General features: G+C 57.5%; 1 protein-coding gene across 1 annotated transcript; it reads left to right on the forward strand.

The window, feature by feature from the left end:
* Window positions 1-1214: 1214 nt before the first annotated feature.
* On the forward strand, window positions 1215-20573 carry PACSIN1 (protein kinase C and casein kinase substrate in neurons 1). The gene is given in 11 exon segments (XM_025418482.3): window positions 1215-1419; window positions 12250-12375; window positions 13294-13450; window positions 14622-14857; window positions 15251-15406; window positions 15503-15678; window positions 16039-16159; window positions 16254-16381; window positions 17221-17309; window positions 17312-17407; window positions 17731-20573. Coding segments are annotated over 10 exon segments (1332 nt in total). The 5' UTR covers window positions 1215-1419; window positions 12250-12312; the 3' UTR covers window positions 17841-20573.
* Window positions 20574-23069: the final 2496 nt, after the last annotated feature.

The following is a 23069-nucleotide window of genomic DNA, read 5'->3' on the forward strand; positions in this document are numbered from 1 at the left end:
AACTGCGGGGGGTTGGAAGGGAAGGGAAGGGTGGAGATACCTGTGAGCCCCCTGGGCCGAGGCAGGGGCTCTAGGTAGGATTTAGTCTGGATCAGGCAGGGGACTTATCAGAATGAGGGAAGGAGTTAGGGGAGGGCGAGCCCAGGCCTCCTGCAGCAGAGCTGAGGCAGGGGGGCAGATTAGAGTCTGATCTCTGGAGGGCAGGTGCAGAGCAGACAGGTCTTTCCCAGAAGTGGATTCTGGTTCTGACACTGGATTCTTGCTTGTGTCACTGATCCCCTCCCGTGGGCTAGGGCTGGGGCTTGTGTGGACAGCTGTTGATTTTGTGTAGAAAGGGTTTATGTGTTGCGTGTTCTGGATCCATGTAGATGTGTGCACACGTGTCTTAAAGGTGCATAAATGCTGATGTTACAGTTCTAGTTATGCATATGCATCTGTCACCTGTGCACGTAGACTTGTGGAACTGCATGGGTGCAAATACATGTGGGTGTTTGTATCTTTAAGTGTGTTGTTGGGGTGTACATTTATGTGGCACGTGGCTGGCGCATGTAGATCACACGTGTACAGTGCGAGCCTAGCTGTTTTCTTTGAGGGGTATGTGATAGCGGTGGCCCCGTGGGAGCAGCACCAGAACTGGAATCACAAGGCCTCCCTGCCAGTAACCAGCCCAGGAGCCTCAGAAGCTCAGACAAGTTGTTTTACAACTGGAGGCCTCAGCTTTTCCAGTCTGTAAAATGGGTATGGATTCTCAAAGGGATGAGAGTGTCAGATGAGCATCCCATACTCAGCCTACCCCAGAATGGGCTCAACATAAAATCGTGAAGAATGACCAAGTGAGTGTAAATGATGAAGCAAACAAATGCTTACGGAGCAGCAGGCAGTGAAGTTTAAGGACCCAAGGCAAGTGCTTGGGAAGGTGCTGCTCGCAGTGTCTCCGAGGGATGTTGGGAGGGAGGGTCTTGGGGAGAGAGAAAGCAGAGGGCCTGGAGCAGGGTCCCCCACAGAGTGGCCTTGTGAGCCCGTCTGTTCACCCCGCCCGAGGTGACGTCCTCCCCACATTAGCAGGCCAGCGTCCCCTGGTGTATGGGAGGGAGGCTGGCTGTGCAGCATTGCCCGGTTGCCATAGAAACGAGCAGAAGGAGGTGGGTGGCTGGGGAAGGAGGCGGGTCGGGAGGAGGGAGGGGAGGAGGCAGCAGTGGGGGGCGGGGAGCTGGCTTCTGCAGTTCTGGCGCTGCTGCCTTCCTGAGCCGGTGGTGGAGGGAACCTGAGAGGACCGAGCCCCCCACCCGGACACCAGGCCCCCTCCCTGCCCACCACCACGGAGACGGTGGAGGACAGCCAGCCCCTCCGGCCCTGGCCTGGCCCAGCAGGGGTGGTGAGCACCTACCTGCCCCTGGCTTGGTGCCCAGACAGGCCCAGGTAGGCATCCCGATGGGGACAGCTGGAAGAGGCTGCAGGGAGAGTGGGGTCCCCCTGCCTCCAAGCACCTGGTAGGAAGCATACTGGCTGGAGGGGCCGGGGTCAGTGGACCTGGGGGGGAGCAGCCTGCATCCTGGGAGGCCCTCTTCAGAACAGGAGGACAGTCCCCACCTCTGCCTTCCCCCTCTGCACTCCTGTCCCTCTCGCCACAGGTCCTGACTGTAGAACCGCTCTCCCGCTGGAGGCGTGGGCTGCGGGGAGGCTGGCACTTCCAGGGATCCACAGGGCTACCCCTCCCCAGGCTGAGGCTGGAGGGGTGGGCAGGGAAAGGTGAGGCTATCCCCTGCTCCCACTCAGGGCCCTGCTAGGCCCTGGCCGTTGGAGAGCAGCAGATTCATGTCCCACCCTCCACAGCAGCTGCCTCTGCTGGCCCCAGGTGATCTCGGGCATTGGGCTTCAAGCCCCCTGGTCGGGCAAGAGGCATCCTTCTCCTCCCCCAAGCTCAGGCCCTTTGCTCCCCATTTCTCCCTGCAGTCCTGAGCCCCAGACCTCCTGGGGGACCCCGGGCCCTTCCCCAGCAAGCCCAGGGTCTCCATGTTGGATTGGGGGGGGTGCCTGTGGTCCTCCCTCCCCCGTGTCTGTCCCTCTGCTGCATTGCTCCTGGGGACAGACTCGAGGCTGCTGGGGAGCTCCGGCACTGGCACTGCGGAGGAGCCTCTGCCCGCTGCTCAGGAGGGGGCGGGGCTGGGGCTCCGGGAGGACCTGGGCGCCCAAAGGACGGGAGAGGGCATGCAGTTCATCGCGTGAGTTGCACCTGGTCTGGTCCTGCCCTGGGACAGCGCTGAAGGGCCTTGGCTGGCATTGGGGGGACAAATCCTAGCCCAATAAGGGCAGGGGATTGGTGTGTGCAGCCCTGGTTTGCTCCATGTGCCTGGGCAGAGAAGGATCTTCCCATCTAGTGTACCCCGAGAGCTGGGCTGGGTCCTCTGCTGGGCCTTGGCATCACATTATGGGGCTTCCCATTTCCCTGGGCACGTGGGGGTCAGAGTACCAGGTGCAGGGACCAGGGTGGGGTAATACTCGCCAAGAAGCTCGTTCATTTCTGCAAACATTAGTTGCACCTGCTGAACGTTAGGCGCAGGGGACTTCCGCCGTGGGGCTGACAGCCTGGGAGTGAGAAGGCCAGACAAGGTGGCGGTGTCGATCTGCCCAGAAACTGGTGGCCAGGTAACCCATATACACTGTCACAGTCGGCCCCCTGCTCCTCTGAACCCCGCCACCCTCTTTGCTCATCTCTCTCCTTCGCAAGGAGGTGGGGACCCCCCTCCCCACCATGGCCTGGCACGGTCATCTGTCCTGCCTCACCTTCTACAGCTGAGCCTGCCTCCATCCCAGCCAGAACAGGGAGCAGGTTGTTTTGGCAAGAGCTGGAAGGAGCCATCCCTTCCCCCAGACCCTCTGGGCCTGGCCCTGCCCTTCTCTGCTCCTCACCGCCTTCTCTAGGCCACATTCTTCTTCTTCATTGTTTTCTGCCCTACATGTCCCTAGGGGCTGTGCTTGCTCTGGGTCTCTGTCTTATCCCCACACTTGGGGCAGGGAGCCCACCAGGATGGCCTCCTGGAGCATATTTCCCAAGTCTACCCCTTTGCACCCAGTGGGCCCGCAGTGGAAGCCAGTGTGAGACCCAGCCTCTCTGAATTAGTCTTCTCGGTGTCAGAAAGGGGTTGAAAGAACACTCAGAGGCCTGGGGCTTAGCCAGGGGCTGGGGTCCTGGGACAGGCTAGAAGGACACTTTAGCCCTAGGCTGGCCCCTCCTGTGTAGGAGCTCTGGGGGAAAGGAGGCTCCTTATGGGCATCTTAAGTCTTCAAAGTCAAGGTCCTAGGCTCCCCCAAACAGTTTCTCCTACTTGGCTGCCTTCTCAGGAAATAGTCCTCCACCTGCCGGCCACTCAGGCCCAAACCCCAGAGTGTCTCTGACTCCTTCCGTGCCTCACGCTCTCTTTCAAGCCATTAGCAAATCCCATTGGCTCCTGAGTCAGAGTATTTCCAGCCTGCAGCCACTTGTGCCTGCCCCGGTTGCCTTTGGAGCTGGTCTGCTCTCAACTCAAGGACTGCAGGCACCTGCCTGCCGCCTCCTGCCCTCTGCTCCCCCCGTCCTGCCCTCATCACTATCTCCCCGGCAGCCAAGGATCCTTCAAAACCTAAGCCCAGTCACATCCTACCTCTTCTCAAACCCCGCAGCTCACTCTGAGGCAGGAAGTCAGAGGTCTCACTCTGCCCTACAGGCCCCTGTGGGGTCAGCCTCCTGCCCCAGCCTCCCCACCTCAACCTCCCTGACCTGACTCCTTCCTTCTCCCTGTCACTCACTCCCCTCCAGCCACATGGCCCCCTTATTCCTCAACCATGGCAGCCATGCTTCCACCTCAGGGCCTCTGCACGTCAGCTCTGTGAGGGCATGGGGGTTTCTGTCTTACTCACCGTAGCTCAGAGCTGCCCCGCAAGGACCTGGACTGCAGAATAAAACTGGGGCTGGCCTTCTGCGTCTGTGCTGTGATGAAGGGCCTGCTATTGGGCCCTCACAAGGGAAGGGGCGCAGGGCCCCCTGGCTGGACAGTTGCCTCAGGGGCATCAAGCTGGACAGGATGTTGTGCAGAAGCTGCTCCAGCCATCGCCAGGATGTCTCTACCTGGCCAGGAAGGGGAGGAAAGTGAGCTGTATACATTCCACCCCCAGTCCCACTGAAGACAGAGGGTAGCTTCCTTTGGGTGGGAATTCATCCCAAAGTTCTCTGCCCGGGGTGGGGGAGAAGCATGCAGTGCACCCATCGGGAGCTGCCCCTACACAGCAGCAGCCCGATCTGGCCCCCATCCTCCAGGAGGCCATGGACACAGAGGGCTCAGGACAGGACCCACCCTCTCGGGAGCCAGGTATGTGGGATGACTGCTCCCAAGGAGAGAGATGCACCCAGAACACAGAGGATGGGGGCCTGTGTATTGCCAGCTCCCACTCCTGCCTCGTCATCTGTGGTGTTATGGTTTGGGCTTCCCAAGAAGCTGACCCTGAGACAAGGATTTGATTTGGGTGATGGCCCGTGGAAACAATGAGCATGTGTAGGTGAGACAGGGAGCCTGTTGCAAGCAGTCCTGCTGGGGACCTCTGGGAGGCACTGGAGGACCCACCCTGGGCTCAGCCCACCGGGAGGGGCTGCTGGAGTGTGTATGCACCATATGCCCCCGTTGCTTGAAGGCCGCTCCTGACCCCCTCAACCTGCCTGGTGTCCCCCTAACTCTTGTCACTACCGCCTAGCGAGCAAGATGATATGTATTCACTTCTGGGCCTTCCGCCTGGCGCGGGTAAAGGCTCCATGGGAGGCCAGCCTCATTCCCTGTGAAGCCTGCTACACGGCACGGACACCAGCACTGTCCTAGGGCTCCCTGGAGATGGACAGGCCGCTGGATGAGATGTTTCCTCATCCACTTGGCCTGGGACCCTGGCAGGGTGCAGGGTGGGGCCACCTTTAGTGACGATTTTCTGGAGGAGAGAGAGAGAGAGTGTCTGGGGCTGGTGGAAGAGGGAGAGAATAGGGAGGGTAAAGGCCAAAGGTCAGAGTCTAGGGAGGAGGGGAGGAGAGGACAGGGTGGCTGAGGTGGAGTGGCTTTGATCACTGGCTTTAACCATATTCTGCCGAGGATGATCCTACCTGGTCCCCCGGACCCTGGGCCTCTCTGGGGCCCTCCAGCCTCAATGCAGATCCAGGCTCTGCCTCTCAGTTTCCCCATTTGTGTTTCCATCCCCTTTCTTCCACCCTACCTTGGGACTCATTTCTGAAGGGAGGGCCCCTTGGGGACTGCCCCATGGGCCTTACCTTAGAGGAGATGGAGGATGTGAGGCCTGGGTTTTATATCCAGAGAGAAGGCAAGAGGAAGCCAGGCCTGGACTCTTCTCACAGGGCACCTGGAGACCTGGGGGTCCCAGATGAGGCCCAACAGTCATGGAAGGGACTCTCAACTCAGGTGGCCAGCACAGAACACAGGATGGCATGAACTACGGGCATTTATTTCCCACAGTCTCAGAGCCTGGAAGCCCAAGATCAAGGTATCAGCCTACTGGGTTCCAGGGAAGGCCTTTCCTCCTGGCTTGCAGATGGTTGCCGTCTTGCCCTGTCCTCACACCGACTTCTCTCAATGCAGGCACAGAGGGAGACAGTGAGCATCTCTCTTCCTCCACCAGTCCTATTCGATGGGGACTCCACCCTTCTGACTTCATGTACCTTTAATCACCTCCTAAAAGCCCTGTTTCCAAACCACAGTCACATTGGGGAGGGGATAAATATTAGCACATGAATATAGTGGGGATGCAAGTCAGTCTTTAGCAAAGGTCTCTGGGGGGCATTAGCTCAAATTGAGGGGGGGATGTGAAGCCCTCCAGGGAGATGAGCGTCTCCTGCTTTGAAAGCTCTGCAGCTGTAGAAGCACAGGTAATAACATCTCTGATAATAATACCAATAGTTAACATGGGGCCTCCTGCACCAGGGCACTCATTGCACAAAAACCCCATGGGGTAGCCATTGTCCTCACCTCCATTTTGCCGATGGGGAAACTGAGGCACAGAGAGTTTAAGCAGCTTACCAAAGTCACACAGCTGGCAAACGGCAGAGCTGGGGTTTGAACTCAGTTGATCTGTCTGGCCCCACAGGCAGCGCTCTCAACTACTGTGCTAACATAGCAGGATTTTCTCTGCTTGTCGAGAGGGAACCAGCAAGATGTGGTGGTTTGTGGCAGGTGTGATTAAGAACTGCACCAGGGCGTAGGGGTGAAGTAGGTGAGGGCTGGGGTATTCAGAGAAGGCTTCTTGGAGGAAGTGGGACTGAGAGGGCCCTTGGAAGGGAAGCAGGGTTATTTTATTTTGGGAGAGACAGTGATGGGAGGCAGTGATGGCACGCACCCCGGGCAGGGGGAAGGTGTGAACGAAGGAGCAGAGGCTGGAATGAACACAGGGTGGGGAGGAGGAGCGGAGGACGGCACCTCACAGCTGACCCCAATCCTTCCTGCTGCATCTTGCTCTTCTGGCAGCTCCCTGTGTGGCCCCACGTCAGGCGCGATGAGCGGGTCCACCTCAGGGTATCGGGTCCACCTCAGGGTATCGGGAGGAGCAGGGCTGCCGCTGGGAATGTGTGCGGGACCTGAGACCCACTCCGGGTGAGGGGGAGGCGGCTCAAGCATCCCGTGGCCCCGTCCAGGTTTGAGCTGAGCCGCTCCCTTGGGAGAGTGTCTTAGGCAGGAGGGCCAGGGTGACACCCATGGGGCGGGGGGTGCTGGCTCTGCACTGGGCACCTGGTGGGGGGCAGGAGAAGGATGCACCCCTGGGCCTGGATCTGACTCCGTGTCCTCCCTGCTGTGTGACCTTGGACAAGTCATTTAACCTCTCTGCGTCTCAGAGAAGATGGGAGTCACTGCCCATCTCAGTGGGCTGCCGTGAGGATTGGGGGTGAAGGGTAGGAAGAGGCTGGCATATTGCAGGTACTCAACTGTCATAGCTGATATAGGGGGAGAGTGAAGAGAGGGTACTAGAACAACCTCTTTTGTATGATGCGGATCCCCGAGGAGGGAGGGTACCACCTTAGGGCAGAATCGTCACTGGGATCCGGGAGGAAGAGACCCTGGAACTGGACCCTGAGGGTTGGCCAAGAGGAGAGGAAGGGGGGATGCCAGGAGAAGTGGGCGGCCTGAGAACAGAGGACAGGTGGGATCTGGAAGCCTTGTGAGATTCTGGCTTTTGGTTGTATCACCATCATTATCAACATTTCTTGAGTACCTACTGTGCGCCGTATTTGCTTCTGAGGTATAGAATTCAGTATTTCTGCTATTTAATGAATGAATGTTCCAGAAGGTGCTTGGCATTTATTCATTCATTCAACAGAAACATATCACACACTTAACTATGTGCCAGGCACTGCTCTGGATGCTGGAAATACAGCAGAGAACCAGACAGACAAAATTTACTGACCTTAGCAAGCTGACATTTCAGTGAGAGAGGAAGACACAAACAGGATGAGCACTCTAATGTTGGGAGCCTGGCATATGGTAGCACGTGCTGTGGAGATTACTAAAGCAAGGACAGGGAGACAGGAGAGTGCTAGGGGTGGGAAAAGAGTGTCAAGTGAGATGGTGGGAGGTCAGGACATTTGAGCAAACATGGAAATCTGGGGCTGGGGGCATTCCTAGCAAGTGCAAAGGCCCTGGGGTTAGAGCAGCAAGGAGGTTGGTGGAGCTGGAGGAGATGCAGGGCCTCCTGGGAAAGAATTAGACTTTTACTTGGAGGAAATGGGGAGTCACGGGAGGATGCCGAGTAGGGCAGTGGTGGGGTCTGACTTAGGAATTACTAAAGTCCCCTGGCTGTTGCAGTGGGGAACAGACTGGAGTGGGCACAGGGGTGAGGGACACAAGGTCAGAGGCAGGCAAGCCAGTAAAGAGGGCACTGAGGAGAGTGATGGGGCTGGGACCAGTGTGATTGAGAGCAGGGCCCGGGATCTGCTGATGCGTTGGGTGGTGGCGGGAAGAGAAATGGGCTGGGGTGACTTTGAGGCCTGTGGTTGTTAGTGACCTCTGATGCACGAGTCCACATGGTGCCTTTGTCCACAGCAGGCCTACTCTCTCTGGGCTCATGCTCTTAATCCTCTGACCCTTCTTCACTCCAGGGTGAACAGGCCCCAGCCCTCCAGGGGCTTTCAGAGGCAGCTGACTAGAAGCCTGGGGCCCTAAGGGGGGCACCTTTCACCCTGGGGCTCCTTTCTCTCTATAGAGTAAAGGTCAAGGCCAACATGCAAACTTCACACTTCCATAAATGGTCTGTATTTTTCAATAAGAGTTTCCTACCCTTTTACCATTTGAGTGTCACATGAGACTGAAATATTGTTTCCCATCGGAGGAGTTAGAAAACCAGGACACTGTCACAGGACTTGATTGGGATTCCACCAGGAAGTGGTAGGGCTGGAGCAGAGCCCATGCCCCCTGGTCAGCACACTGAGGGCTGTACTATCTTTGTGGGCAAGAGAGACCTGGCTCCTTCCCTGGCTGTACAAAAATAGCACCCCACCCCGCCCCACGTGGCGCCGCCATGGGCCTGCCACCCCCACTACAGCAATGGTGACAAATCAATAATGAGAGGTGACAAGCTCTTTCGGTCATGTCCCAGCCTCTGGATGCTCTCTCCGATAATGTGGGGGTGATAGTAGCACCTGCCGTAGTGGCTTGCTTGCAGGATTTGATGAATTAAGACACATGAACAGTCCTTGGCACCAAGTATGTGCTCCATAAATGCCAGTTGTTATTATCAATGATAAAGGGCTTGTAGGGCCGCAATTGCTTTACAACCACCAGGAAAAAAAAGTCTGATGGGCATCGTGCCCATTCAATGGGTTCTGCTAAGAGTGCATCAGGCTTGCCCATGGGCATGATCGATGCTGGCCACACCAGCTTCCTGACTCTGAGAGATGCAGTGTTTTCAGTGACGGCAGCTCCTGACCACCATTCAGGAAGACCATGGCATTTGCCAGAGTTAAGCCTCCCACTTGCGCCCAGGGTGGGGTGTGAGGCTGATTTGCAGGAGGTGGGTGCAGGGTGTCTCGCCAGGCAGTGCTGGGGGCCTGCCCCCTCCTGCATCCTCTCCCCAGTGCTGCCTGCCTGTCTCCCCGAGCCTGCCTCTGTGCGGGTCCAGCCTGGCCCCTCACCGCTTCATCCAGGCCTCACGTTGGGTCGTACCATCCTCATTTCACAGCGAGGCCTGACAAAGTCATGTGAATTGCCTGAGGTCACACCGCAGTTTGGTGACACAGCAGGGACCCCCAAGGCTAGAACTACACATGCTAACTCAGCTGGGAGCCCTGAGACCCATGACTTACCTGCACTGAGGGAGGGGCCCCAGCAAATCCACTCTCCTGCCCCTGGGCCCGGACAGAGTGGAGATTGGTCTCTGCCCTCATGCATTCCCATCCCATCTGACATGCCAGGTCTTTGCAGAGCTGTCCCCTTCCTCTGTGTGTCTGGTACACTCTGGGTCCTGGCTGAGCTCCCTCAGCTCCCTTCCAATGCAGGCCAGAAGGTTTTCTTTTTTTTTTTTAAGATTTTATTTATTTATCCATGATAGACATACAGAGAGAGGCAGAGACACAGGCAGAGGGAGAAGCAGGCTCCATGCCAGGAGCCCGATGTGGGACTCGATCCCGGGACTCCTGGGACCCTAGCCAAAGGCAGACACTCAACCACTAAGTCACCCAAGTGCCCTGGGCCAGAGGGTTTTTAAAAATATGCAATTTATGCATACAAAGCACAATTTAAAAGGCATAAAGGACCTGCAGATGCCAGATGCCTACTCTCCTTCCCATCACATTCCCCAGCCAACTAGTTCCCTGAAGGCAACCACCACTACCAGCTTTCCAGAAGTGTTCCCTGTCTGTATTTTTCCCCCCATACAAATGGAAGCATCCGCAGCCTCGCTCTTCTGCACCCTGCTCCTTTTGTCTTAGTGGCATGGCTTGGGGAGGGTTCGGTTCAGGACCAGAGCATTCTGTTATGTGTCTGCACCATAATCTCCTTAGGCAGTCCCCTGGCTGGGAAGCAGGGATGTTTCCAGCCTTTGGCTTTTGCAAGCAGTGCTGCAGCAAATGGAATTAGGCAGCATCGCCCTGTGGCTGGAAGGTGAATTCCTAGGAGTGGCATTGCTTGGGTGAGGGAGGCATGCCTCTGTCATGGGGAGAGAAGATGCACCCTGCCCCCTCTGATCCAGGCTGGTCAAGTCACTTCCCCACTACCTGGGTGGGTTCGACCTTTGCTCTCATGAGGGCATGTCCCTACCCTCCTCCCCTTCCTGCCCCCACTGCTAGCCTGATGACAACTGAGCATTATTTGAATCCCCAAAGAGCACGGTTCTGTATGATTTCAAGGATTCTAGAGAGGGCTCTGGTCCCAGAGATACTTAATCTAACCTGGCTGAAAGTCCTTCATTAAATATCCCTGCCTTTCACTTTCCTATATCTATGTGCATTGCTCTTTATGAAGTGAACGCTGCTTTGTAGGTGAAAAGTGCCAAATTCAGAAAAATAAAAATCCAGACTTGTTTCTTTGTCCCTTGATGCCGCCCTTCCTCCCACCCACCCCCACTGTGCATGAGTTTGTGGGAAGGTTGGTCTGAGGCTTTGTGAAGGGGAGTGGAACAAAATATATTTAGAGCCTGGGAGGAGCAAAGAGGAGGCAGTACTGGGTTATTACTGGGAGTAGGGCAGTAGCCCCTGGACAGACAGGGAGACTGAAGCCAGGGAAGGCAGGGATGTCCTTGACCAAGGATCCTCACGTGGCGATGCCACCTGCCCTGAGCCTGAAGGTGAGCTGCCATAGGGGCTGGGCATCCCCGGGACCCCCAGGTGGGTGTGAACTTCGCAGAGGCCAGCCCTCCCCCAGTATCCTCACAGGAGAAGGTTCTTTTTTAATTTTTATTTTTATTTTAAAGATTTCATTTATTTATTCATGAGAGACACAGAGAGAGAGAGAGAGAGGCAGAGACACCGGCAGAGGGAGAAGCAGGCTCTATGCAGGGAGCCCGACATGGAACTCGATCCTGTGTCTCCAGGACCATGCCCTGGGCTGAAGGTGGTGCTAAACCACGGAGCCACTCGGGCTGCCCCTCCTCTGGAGAGGGCTCATAGTCCCTGAGCAGTGCAGATGCAGGGAGGCATCCCTTGGGCATCCCCTGCCCTGAGGCTGGCAGCTCCTCATGGGGTCATTCCTGCCCTGGCCTCCCTGCCCCTTTGAAGACCAGGTCCCTGGCCCTCTGGGTCCTGTCTCCTGAGCCATTCTTGCATGGGTTGGCAGCACAGGGTGGGAGCACGGGGAAGGGCAGCATCCCAGCCCCGGGGCAGCACATGGCCCAGATTGGACAGCCTTGATGCCTGCCGACAGATCCAGGCCACACACAGCCACTCCAGTGCTCACACAGATCACAGTGGTCTGACCTGTAGGCCAGGAAGCTGCATGTTTGGGACTCTTAAAGAGACATGTAAGTGGCTGATGGAGGCTTTTGAGGCCTGGCACCGGGGCAGGCAAAAGGGCATTTACAGGGACCCAGCCTGGGCCAGAGATGGGAGGCGGGCCCTGCTGCCGGCTTCCCAGGGAGCTCAGGTCCAGGTTCCGGGTGGGGGACTTGAGGCTCTAGGGGCTGAGACCAGGGACTCTGTTGGGTGGGAGAGCTAAGGAGGGTATATTTGGTGCAAGGGTTCAGGTGGATCAGGGTGGGGGCAGTGCTAAGGGGGGCAGATTGAGAACCAGCTGGGGTCACGGAGCCTCAGTGGGCCCTACAGGATGCCAGGTCCTGGGGAGGGGAGGCAGGACGTGCATAAAGATTCGCCTGATTGCTGCCTTCGAGGAGCTGTGTGTGTTTCTGAGGCCAACTGCAGGTTTATATAAAGAAATATGTAAGTGTATGGTTCTGACTTTTAACTTTGAGTCCAGGAGCACAAAAACAGTTGTGGGTGCCATGGTTCTGGCAGTTGGGGCTGGCTTCTGAAAAGAGCTGCCACACTGGAGCTGAAGAATGGATCTGGGGGAGAGGATATGGAGTGAAGGGAGGCAAGATGGGGGGTCTACACAAGGGGTGCTACGAGGTTACTCTTGGGGTTACTGTAAGGATGGGGAGCCTGTCCCCCAGCAGGAAGTCCCCATCCCCATGCAAGGCTCAAGCCTGTGGAGCCCTCATCCCCACAGCAGGTTTGGGCCTCAGGCCTGGAATGGGCTACATGGGGCACTTCCCCTCTCCAGGGATCTCTCTTTACCTTCCCAGCGCATGAGCAGCCCAGCCTGCTGACCACCACTGCACACCCACCTGTCCCCCCACGGCTACACCATGTCTGGCTCCTACGACGAGGCCTCGCTAGCTCCGGAGGAGACCACTGACAGCTTCTGGGAGGTGAGGCTTTGACGCTCCCCAGTCCTGGAGACCAGATGGCCTGGCCCTGTGGCAGCCAGGCTCCCACCCACCCACAACCTTGCTCCCCAGCCCCTCGGGTCCCTCCAAATTCCTTGGCGTTCAACAGGCAGCCGTAGCCATGAAGTGGGGGTAAAAACCACTGCCCACCAAGCCCAGAGCCCCTCTGCCCCACAGCTGCCCCTGGAGAGATCTGCCGCATTTTGTGATGTGGAACAGGCTCCTCCTGACTGGCTGCTCTAGGGAATCTCACTCAGACCCTGACCTTGAGGAAGGCAGGTGCAGGGCTTCACAGCTTACACAGCCTTTCACTGCGGCTCCCCACCCCCTACCCTGTACCGTGAATTCCAGAAGCCCCACAGCAACAAAGAGGTGGAGACCAGAGGAGAAGCCAGCATTTCAGGCGGCTCCCAAACTATCTGAGACCAAGGAATAACATGTTTTCGATCGGCTTCCTAAACCCAAAGCAAAAACTGCCAAGCCTGTATTAATAAGTGTTTAATGAGATGTCTACAAAACATAATATTATGTCAAGAAGCTGCAGCTCAGCTCAACACTTACATGACTCTATAAATATAATACGTTTAGCTGCAAGAACAAGATGAATAATTCATTCAAGTCTGGGTCCAAATTATAAAAATCTTGCACTTTGTGGCAGCGAGAAAATTATGTGGCAAGCCAGGTGAGGGAGTGTATAGGCCGTGAGGTTTGGCGCAGGGTGCTGAGCAACCCCCCCAAAGTGAGAGGAGGAGGGGCCCCCAGCGCGTTCCGGGGCGGTGAGGCGGTGGGGAGGGGGAAGGAGGGCGCGGCGGCGCCCCCTGCAGGACGCGGCGTCCCGGGCGGGCGGGGGCGCGGGCCGCGGGGAGCCCGCGGGAGTCGTGCTCGCTCCTTGGCCGCCAGGTGGGGAACTACAAGCGGACGGTGAAGCGCATCGACGACGGCCACCGCCTGTGTAACGACCTGATGAACTGCGTGCAGGAGCGCGCCAAGATCGAGAAGGCGTACGCACAGCAGCTCACCGACTGGGCCAAGCGCTGGCGCCAGCTCATCGAGAAAGGTGCTCCCATGCCCACCCCGGGCGCGCTGCCCACGGTCTGGGGCCCCAGGGCGCCCCGCCCCGCCCCGCGGATGCACCTGCAGCCCCGGCGCCGGCCCCACACTGCGCCCTGACCCTCCCAGACCAAGCCAGGTCTCCCTGTGCCTGTTCTACTCGACTTTGTACGATTTTAGGTTGGATTAAAAAGACAGAACAAAACCAGACCTTTTTATTTCCAAATACTTTTAACTTCTTAGAGAAAAGATGCAAGAATCAGAGAGAGAACTATGTAGTCTTCACCCAGGTTCACCAGTTAACGCTTTACCACATTGTATTCTCAGTCCCTCTTTCTTTCTCTGATGCATTTTTTTTTAACTGTTTACGTGGGAGACATGCCACTCTACCCTAAATCCTTCATATATCTCCCAAGAATAAGAACGTTTGCTTACATAACCATAGTTCAACGATCAAATTCAGGACATTTAATATGACTCATATGCAAATTTTATTATAGCAATTGTTTGTGCTGGTCCAGAAGCCAATCCAGAATCATATCCTGCATTTAGTTATCCTGTGTATAGAGTCCTTTAATCTGGAACACTTTCAGGTTAGGGTTTACAGGTATTTGTTAATTTTTTTTTCTTCCGTGAGACCCTAAATCCCATGAGGGCAGGGGCTAAACCTGTACTCCCCAGCATTGTGCCTGGCACAGAGTTGATCCCCAATATACAGATGAACAAACAAACGACTGTGGAATGTATGGTTCCAGTGGCCTCCCGGCATCAGTCACCAGCTGCTTCTTCAGTTTTATACTCAGTCAACATTCCTGAAGCACTGGCTGTGTGCCAGGTGCTGTGCTGGGCTTGTGAGAGCTTGCCGGGTCCAGGCTGCCCCCCACCATGGGGCTCACCAGCTGGCTGGGGAGATAGGGAGTAGAGAGAGGCAGATGCTGTATGAAGGATTCAGTGAGGGTGAGGGCTGCAGGCTGCAGGGTGTGAGAACAGAGCAGTCAGAGAAAGCTTCCTGGAGGAGGTACATGGGCCCTGAAAGATGGATAAAACAATAAAGAGAGCAGGGGAGGGCATTTCTGTGCATGTGGCATGGACGGGGAAAGCCTCAGAGAAAGGAGGCATGAGAGAGGCCTCTGAGCAGGGGGTGATGAGGGCATCGTGATCCTGTGACATTTCCTCAGGGCCACAGTATGGCAGCCTGGAGAGGGCCTGGGGTGCCATCATGACAGAGGCGGACAAGGTGAGCGAACTGCACCAGGAAGTAAAGAACAATCTGCTGAATGAGGACCTGGAGAAGGTCAAGAACTGGCAAAAGGATGCCTATCACAAGCAGATCATGGGCGGCTTCAAGGAGACCAAGGAGGCTGAAGACGGCTTCCGCAAGGCCCAGAAGCCCTGGGCCAAGAAGATGAAGGAGGTGCCCAGGGGTGGCTGCTGCGGTTGGGGCGAGGGTGGGCAGCTGAGCTCAGAGGGGCAGTCTGATTGGAGAGGGTGGGCGGTACCTCACCCGCCGGGATTGTGCCTGCCGGGGATCAGCATTGCCTAGATGGCAGAAATAGCCACAGATGGGGCGGGCATCACGGTGCCCAATGGGAGGGTGTCCCTAGAGGCAGCAGGCAGTGCCGTGCAGGGAAACATCCACAGATGGGTGGGCACTGCTCCCAAATACCTGGAGCAAGGGCCCACATCCCTTCTGCCTCTTTAGGACATGTGCTCCCCAGCCCCCGGCAGGTGGGAGGGCTTGACGAGTGACCGCATCTGTTCCTGATTATAAGTAGGAGCTCTACCTCCTGTTCCCTCCGGCCCACAGCTAGAGGCAGCGAAGAAGGCCTACCATCTGGCCTGCAAGGAGGAGAAGCTGGCCATGACACGGGAGATGAACAGCAAGACGGAGCAGTCAGTGACGCCCGAGCAGCAGAAGAAGCTGCAGGACAAAGTGGACAAGTGCAAGCAGGATGTCCAGAAGGTGCCCCAGGGCTGGGGTCTGAGAGCTGCTGGGAGTGGGTGGGGGCTGGGAGCCGTGTGCCTGGGCCTCACCCTTCCTTCGCCCTGGTGCCTGTAGACGCAGGAGAAGTATGAGAAGGTGCTGGATGACGTGGGCAAGACCACACCCCAGTACATGGAGGGCATGGAGCAGGTGTTCGAACAGTGCCAGCAGTTTGAGGAAAAGCGGCTGGTCTTCCTCAAGGAGGTGCTGCTGGACATCAAACGTCACCTAAACCTAGCTGAGAATAGCAGGTAGCTGGGAGTGGCAGCATGGGGGGCACGGGCACAGAGGGCAGGGGGTGGAAGTGGTGTGCAAGGCCCCCTGGGCCCGATGTCGCTGGGACAGGAGGGGTGGGCAGAGCTGCAAGGGCCAAGAAGGAAGAGGCTCCACAGCCTGGCTGCCGGGGAAACATGCCTGGATGGATGGGTGAGTGGCTGAGGTGGGGATAAGAACCTCCTGGTGTGTCCGGGGCTGCCCACTCAGGGATCGCTCCTTGGCCAGCCCACCTTCTACCTAGCTGGCCCTGAATGGGCTCCCTCTGGCCCTCAGCGAGGATGAGAAGGGGCCATGGTGCATCTTGCCCCCCAACTCCCCATCTCCCCCATGCACAGCTATGTCCATGTGTATCGGGAGCTGGAGCAGGCTATCCGGGGGGCCGATGCCCAGGATGACCTCAGGTGGTTCCGCAGCACCAGCGGCCCTGGTATGCCCATGAACTGGCCCCAGTTTGAGGTGAGGAAGTGTGGGGATGGGGAAGGGAAGTCGGAAAAGGCTGGAAGGGACCTCAGGGGTCTCCCTGCCTCACTGCTCCCCTGGTACCCACCAGGAGTGGAACCCAGACCTTCCTCACACTGCCACCAAGAAAGAGAAACAGCCCAAGAAGGCAGAGGGGGTGACGCTGACCAATGCCACTGGAGTGGTGGAGACCACATCCCAGGCTGGGGACCGTGGCAGGTGAGTGCCTCCTGCAGAACTTCATGAGGGGGCTGGAGGGGCCCACATACTGGGGCAGATGAGTTTTACCTCAGGAGACAAGAAATGGTCTGAATCACAGGAATCACATGCTCCTCTCAAAGATAGTGGTAGGTCATCCTTTGAGAGCTCCTACTACGTGCCAGGCACTGCTGTAAGCCCTTTCCATATATTAACTCCTGGAAGCCTCCCAACACTGAGAAGTGTGTAGAGAGTCCCATTCTGCAGATGGAGAAACTGAAGCCCAGAGAGATTAAGTGACTTACCCAAGGCCACACAGCTAGTTAGTAAGCCTCAGAGCTGGGATATGATGTCCAAAAGGTCAAGCTCCTGGGACACCTAGGTGGCTCAGTGGTTGAGCGCCTCCCTTGGGCCCAGGCTGTGATCCTGGAGTCCCAGAGTCGAGTCCCACATTGGGCTCCCTGCATGGAGGGAGCTTGCTTCTTCCCCTGTGGTGTCTCTGCCTCTGTCTGTGTCTCTCATGGATAAATAAAAATAAAATCTTAAAAAACAAAACAAGACAAAAAAAGGTCAAGCTCCTTATCCACTTGCTGCCCTTCTCAGATGAAGGGTCAGATGTTCTCAGGGGTCCCATGCAGTGCCCCCTCACTCAAGGGCTGGGTAATAATGCTAATAGTCCTGCCTCATATTTATCGAAAGAGCTGTCAATGAGCGTCACTGGACCGGGACCCCCTCTTACGAGGCCCATCCCTACACCAGCCTTGGTGGAATTTGGGGCCAGAGCCCTGGTGGGCAGGACGGGGCAGCCCTAGAGACGAGGGGAGGGGCAGTTTATGCGGGGTCCTCTCATTGCGTCCCAGCGTTAGCAGCTACGACCGGGGCCAGCCTTATGCCACCGAGTGGTCAGATGACGAGAGTGGGAACCCATTTGGGGGCAATGAGGCCAACGGGGCTCCAACCCCTTCGAGGACGACGCCAAGGGAGTGCGTGTGCGGGCGCTCTACGACTACGACGGCCAGGAGCAGGATGAGCTCAGCTTCAAGGCTGGTACGGGGCCGGGGCGGAGGGCAGGGGGTGCCGGGATTGGGCGGGAGTGCGGCTGGGGCCGGGCCAAGCCTGGCTGGGTCCCGAGACGGGGCCTGGGCTCTGGGGGGCAGGGCCGAGACCCAGTTCAGGTGTCTGGCTGGGGGCCGCACGTGGGTGTCGGGATGTGGCTGGGGCTGGGCTCCAGAGCGGGCTTTGGAACAGTGATGGGAGGGCAGTGGGATGGCCCAGAATAACCAGTTTTAGAGAGCTCACCTAGCATTGTGGGGGTGGGGGTGGCTCTCTCTGAGCCCCTGTCGATGAGCTCCTCTGTGTTCCCTTCCTAGGAGATGAGCTCACCAAGCTGGGCGAGGAGGACGAGCAGGGATGGTGCCGCGGGCGGCTGGACAGTGGGCAGCTGGGCCTCTACCCCGCAAACTACGTGGAGGCCATCTAGCTGCCCTGCTCCTCTCCACACCCCCCTCACCCCTCGTCCACTGCCTCCCCTCCCTTCTCTCTCGTCCCTCTTCCCTCGCCATAGAGTTCCAGACATATTTTCCGATCAAGCTTTTATTTTTTTAAAAGTCAAAACAGAACAAAACAAAAAATACAGAGACAGAAGCATTTGCAGGGCCGCCTGGAGGCCAGGGTGGTGGGACTCAGGGTGATGGCCCCAGGGTAGGTGAGGGTCTTAGTACTTAGCCCAACAGAGACATTACTTCTGCTCTTCAGATCCCACCAAAGAGTCTCCTGAGCCCTGAGGGATGTCTCCTGGACCCGCACTCCCCAGACTACACTTCCCAACCCCAGGCTGCCAGCACCTGTTCCCCATCCTCTCCTCGGGGCCTGCTTTCCCCGACCTCTTCCTTCTGTCCCGCCATGCTCCTCTCCCTCCACCACCCTACTGTCAAAGGCCTCCCCTTCAGACCCCAGAGAAGGGGGCCCTCCCAGTCTTCAGTCTTCCACTTTGCCCTGGGGAGTACCCTTCTTCCCCTGGCCTCACCCCTAAGGACTGGTGGGCCTGGAGGAGGAACAGTCGCTGTCTTCTCCCATAGCCATGTCCTGGGGTCCCTAGATGCCCCCAGACATGACGGGGTGAGCTGGAGTTGGTGACAGTGTCACTGGGGTATAGAAGGATGAGTGTAGGGGGGCCAGGCCCTCAGCAACCCCAGCACCAGGCTCAGCTATGGCACTAAGACCCGGTTGGGGCGCTTCTTTCCAGCTGTTGGCGATTTGGGCACAGGCTCTTGCTTGGAGCCATACCCTTCAGTGACTTGCAGAAACCCTGCCCCTCTCTCCTAAGTCCTCAGGCAGGGGGAGAGGCCTCACAGCCCAGGGCAAAGCCAGCAACTGTAGCAGCCTCCTCCCGTTCCCTGAGGAGAAGGGCACCTTGCCCAACCACCCCTGTCCCTCCCTGTGCACCCCCTCCTTGTGAATCTTCCTAGATTCACTAAGTTCAGCCAGCACCCCTCCCCCCCGCCAACTCGCCCTTTTGCCAGACAGCCTTGTGGCCTCCCATCCCTCTCTCTCCTTCTCTGGCCTTCCCGAGAAGATGCTGCAGGGTCCAAGGGATTTTCCAGCCTGGGACCACTAGGAACACAGTAGCACCAAGGGGAAAGATGTGGCTTTGGCAAGAAGGAGGCTCCCAGGCTCTCCGGAGCAGGACAGTCACAGTGTCTTTCTTCCTTGTCCCGTCCTCAACTGGTCCTTGCCCCTGGAGCAGCATTCCCCCTGCTGGCAGCCCCTCCGTATCTCTAGGCCTGGGTCTCAAAGGACTTTTTGGGAGGTGGGGGGTGGGGGTAGAGGAGGCAAAGGACCTGCCCAGAGTCAGTGTTTCCTGTGGTTGGTGAAGGAAAGCAGGGTTGGGTTACCAAGTATTAGTACCAGGTACCAGCTTCTCCCACACATGTGGGCACAGGGGCTTGAAGCAGACCAGACCAGGGCAGGACAAAAACCTCAAGGCAGCCGGGGCGGGGGGTGGGGGGGTGGCTGGAAGAGGAGTCTCTCGGAAACCTCTGGGACTTCTTGTAGCACCAGGAGAGCTTCTGAGCCTCAGGGCTGCAGACACCCCACCCCCTTCTACAGCACCTGGTGCCCGGGTGATACCCCAGCCTTCTGGCACCCCTCAGTCCTTCTGCTCCGGCTGCTTCTGCCATCAGTCCACTTTCAGGTGGTGGACCCCAGCCTCCAGGCCCTGACCCTGTTGGCGTGTGCACGGAGGATCCCGGCAGACTCTGCAGAGCTCCCTGAGGGTCAGGAGAGTTGGAGGGTGGAGGTGATGACACCCCCAGGGACAGGTGGACTCCCATTTCTTGCTACTGTCTGCTCTCTGGGCGTCTGCTGCAGCCTGAGATGTGCCCTAGGCCCCTCAGAGCCCAAAGCAGGATTTCGGAAGCCCTCTGCCCATCTGACTCCAGACCAAAAGCCTCTTCAGCCTCTCCTTCGGGTGGGAGTTGGGGTTGGGAGTCTTTGCCCTTCACCATGGACCCTTGGAAGGCAGGAAGCTGGCACATCTGCACCTTGGGGCCTGGGCTCCCTTTGTCTGTGCCAGTGGCTTTCAAGCACCTGGGGAGGGCCTGGGGTCCCTGCTGGATCCCAGGCCTGTCCCCCTCAGCACTCCAGCTGCCCTTTCTGGGGCAGGGACTTGAGATCCCATTCTTTCTGAGCAACCACCTCCATGGCCCAATTTGGGACCACTCTCTCTTAGTCCCCTGGCTCCTCAGGACCCCGGAGTGGGAGGCTCTCCCACCTGGCCGTCCCCCCCACCCCGAGCTCTAGGGGCCTAGCCCCACCCGTCAGTGCTGGTGTCAGGGCACTCACCACCAAGTGTGGGGGCCGCACCCCTCACCGTGCCCACCATCTCTTGTAGCCCCTACCTGCACCCTCAATGCTGCACGGGCCCGCCCCTTGGGGCTCGGCAACTAATGTGTTTTGTCCCCAGTTAATCACCATTCTACAGCCTGGCTCTGCAAGGGGCTGGGGCTGCCCCGCCGCCCGCCATCTGCTGCCCTAGGCTTCCTGACTCCATTCGTCCAACACTTGTGACACTCCGAGAAGTGCTGTGGTCTCAGCAATGCACCTGTTTTGTACATGATTGTGTAATTTAAAGGTATATAAATACAAATATATATATATATATATCAGTTGTGATCGTATGACTGTGGATAAAATCCAGAACTGTGTCAACCTAGTGGGACGTGGTGTTCTTGAGTCTTGTGTGTCTCTCGAACTCTCTGAAACTTGTTTGTACTTGGGGGGCCTGTCAAGGAGGGGGTGCCCAGCATACTGTGTGCCGTCCTGGCTGACCACTGATGGGCAGGAGGACTGAGGGCTGGCCCCCCAACCTTCCAGGGCCCTGGGCTGTCTGCACAGGGTGGTAGGTGACAGATGAGGCTTCTGACGCTGTGGCCCTAGGGTCCTGGGTGCCCAGAGATGAGCACTGATCAAGATTGCTGGGGCTCCAAACTCACAGTTCAAGGGTGACCCCTACATAGGTTTGTATTTATTTATTTATAGCGGGGGCGGGGGGGGGGCACTGAACCAGGAAGCTTTATTTTAATTTATTTTTAAAAAATATTTTATTGATTATTTATTTGAGAGAAAGCCGGGGGTGGGGGCAGGGTGAGGCCAGATGGAGCAGAGGGAGAGGGACAAACAGACTTCCCACTGAGTGCAGAGCCTGACATGGGGCTCGATCCCACGACCCTGAGATCATGACCAGAGCTGAAATCAAGAGTAGGATGCTTAACCCGACTGAGCCACACAGGCACCTCAGGTTTTAGTTTTTAAAGCAAAATTGTAAAAGTGACTGCTGAGGCCTGTGGCTCCAGTTATTCACTGTCCCAGGGCTCCCTGTGGTGTGGCATCAGGTCATGGCCCATTTTCCTGTATCCTGCCTGTCCTCTGACAGCATTTCTGTGTGGGAACCCTGGGAGGGCTCCCCCAGGAGGATTGCTCAAGGGGGGTGGGCAGGACCGAGGTCCTGGGCTCTCAGCTCCATTACCCACCCTCCACTCGCAGGTAGGTCTCCTCTGGGTTAGGCAGGAGTCCCAGGTCTGGGCCAGTTCTGCCACCAGTTCGCTGCATCCCCACCTGCACCCCAGCCTCAGCTTCCCCCAGTCAGGTCAGATATCTTTCTGAGGCCCCTCTGGCCCTGGCAGCCTGGTGGGGCCCAACACAAAGCCATTATTGGAGGCACATGTACCGCAGCCCCCAAGCCCTGGCAGCTTGGGGCCTCAGGCCAGGGAGGAAAGGTCAAGGTGGGGGTTGATCTGTTCACCACCTTGTGTCCTTTATCCCCCACATCCACCTCCAGTGACAAGCCCCTGGTTTTAGCCACACAGAAGACCCTTCAAATAAAGACAAAGGGTGGCCTGGTCTTATTTGTGCAGGCTTTTCTGTGCGGTTGTGGGGAGCCCTGCAGGCACTGTCCTGGGAGGAGGGCCAGGAAACACCTGGGCAGGATGGAGTTCCGATGGGCAGGTGTGTGGAGGAGGAAGAGGACTCTGGAGTTGATGTCAGTGCACGAGGTGTCACTGGAGGGGTGTGTGCCTGCCAAGGGGATGTGTGCCTCGTGGCAGATCCACGCAGCAAGGAGCTGCCTCACCCCTCTCCAGAGCACCTTTTCTGGGAGTAGCTCCAGCTCCCCACTCCTAGCCACTAATCCTCCGTCCTCTGCTCCCTCCTCGCCCCAGCCTGAGACCCCAAGCTGCTCCAGGCCCAGGTCCAGCTGGGGACATGCAAGCAGGTGGCTCCAGGGACTCAACTGGGGGCAGGCCAGGAAGGCGGGAGACAAAACCAGTTTAGCAGAGTAGAGCTGAGTTCTGGCCAGGGTCCCAATCGGGCCCCCTCCCTAGAAGGAGGCAGGCAGCCAGCCCCCCCACCCCCTCCACCCCCCTGGCAGAGGCACAGGCCTGGGGCAGGGCCCCCTCCTCCTGCCAGTCCAGTCCCAACTGACAGATGCCAAGGTGGTGTTTGCTCACTGCCAGGAGTAAACTTTCTTTTGGAGACAATAAAATTGCTGAGGGCAGAAGGCAGCAGTCTAGGGTAGCATTTAACCCTCCATGGTCTGGGCCACTCTGGCTGCCTCCCAATCCCGTCTCCTGGAGCCTGGCATCAGAAGTGGACGGTTATGGAGGCTAGAGCTGCTCACCAGCCACAAAACAAGGAGAGTGGAGGGGCAGAGAGAGCACTGTCCCTGCGGGTTCAGCTCCTGGTTCTGCCACTGATTGGCTGTGTGACTCTGAGTAAGTCATTTAACTGCTCTGAGCCTTAGTTTCATTGTCTGCAGAATAGGGGAGTAACCCCTACCTCACAGTTTTGCTGGAAAGGTTCATGACAAAAAAAGCGGTGGAGGCACCTAGCACATAGTCGGTCCTCAGGACGCGGAAGCTGGCTGAACAAATCTGAAGAAGCTGAGATGGTTGCTGGTGGGCCCAGCTCTCCCCCCGCACTCCCCCCTCACACACACACATTCTGATCCCACCTTTCCCCAACAGCATGGGGTGCTTTGCAGGGCGCATTTGCAGAGGTCCATGACTCTCTAAGAAAGGGATACTGCAGGGGATCCCTGGGTGGCTCAGCGGTTTGGCGCCTGCCTTTGGCCCAGGGCGTGACCCTGGAGCCCCGGGATCGAGCCCCGGGATCGAGCCCCGGGATCGAGTCCCACATCAGGCTCCCTGCATGG

The sequence above is a fragment of the Canis lupus genome, chromosome 12 (assembly GCF_003254725.2).
Source record: "Canis lupus dingo isolate Sandy chromosome 12, ASM325472v2, whole genome shotgun sequence".
NCBI lineage: Eukaryota > Metazoa > Chordata > Mammalia > Carnivora > Canidae > Canis > Canis lupus.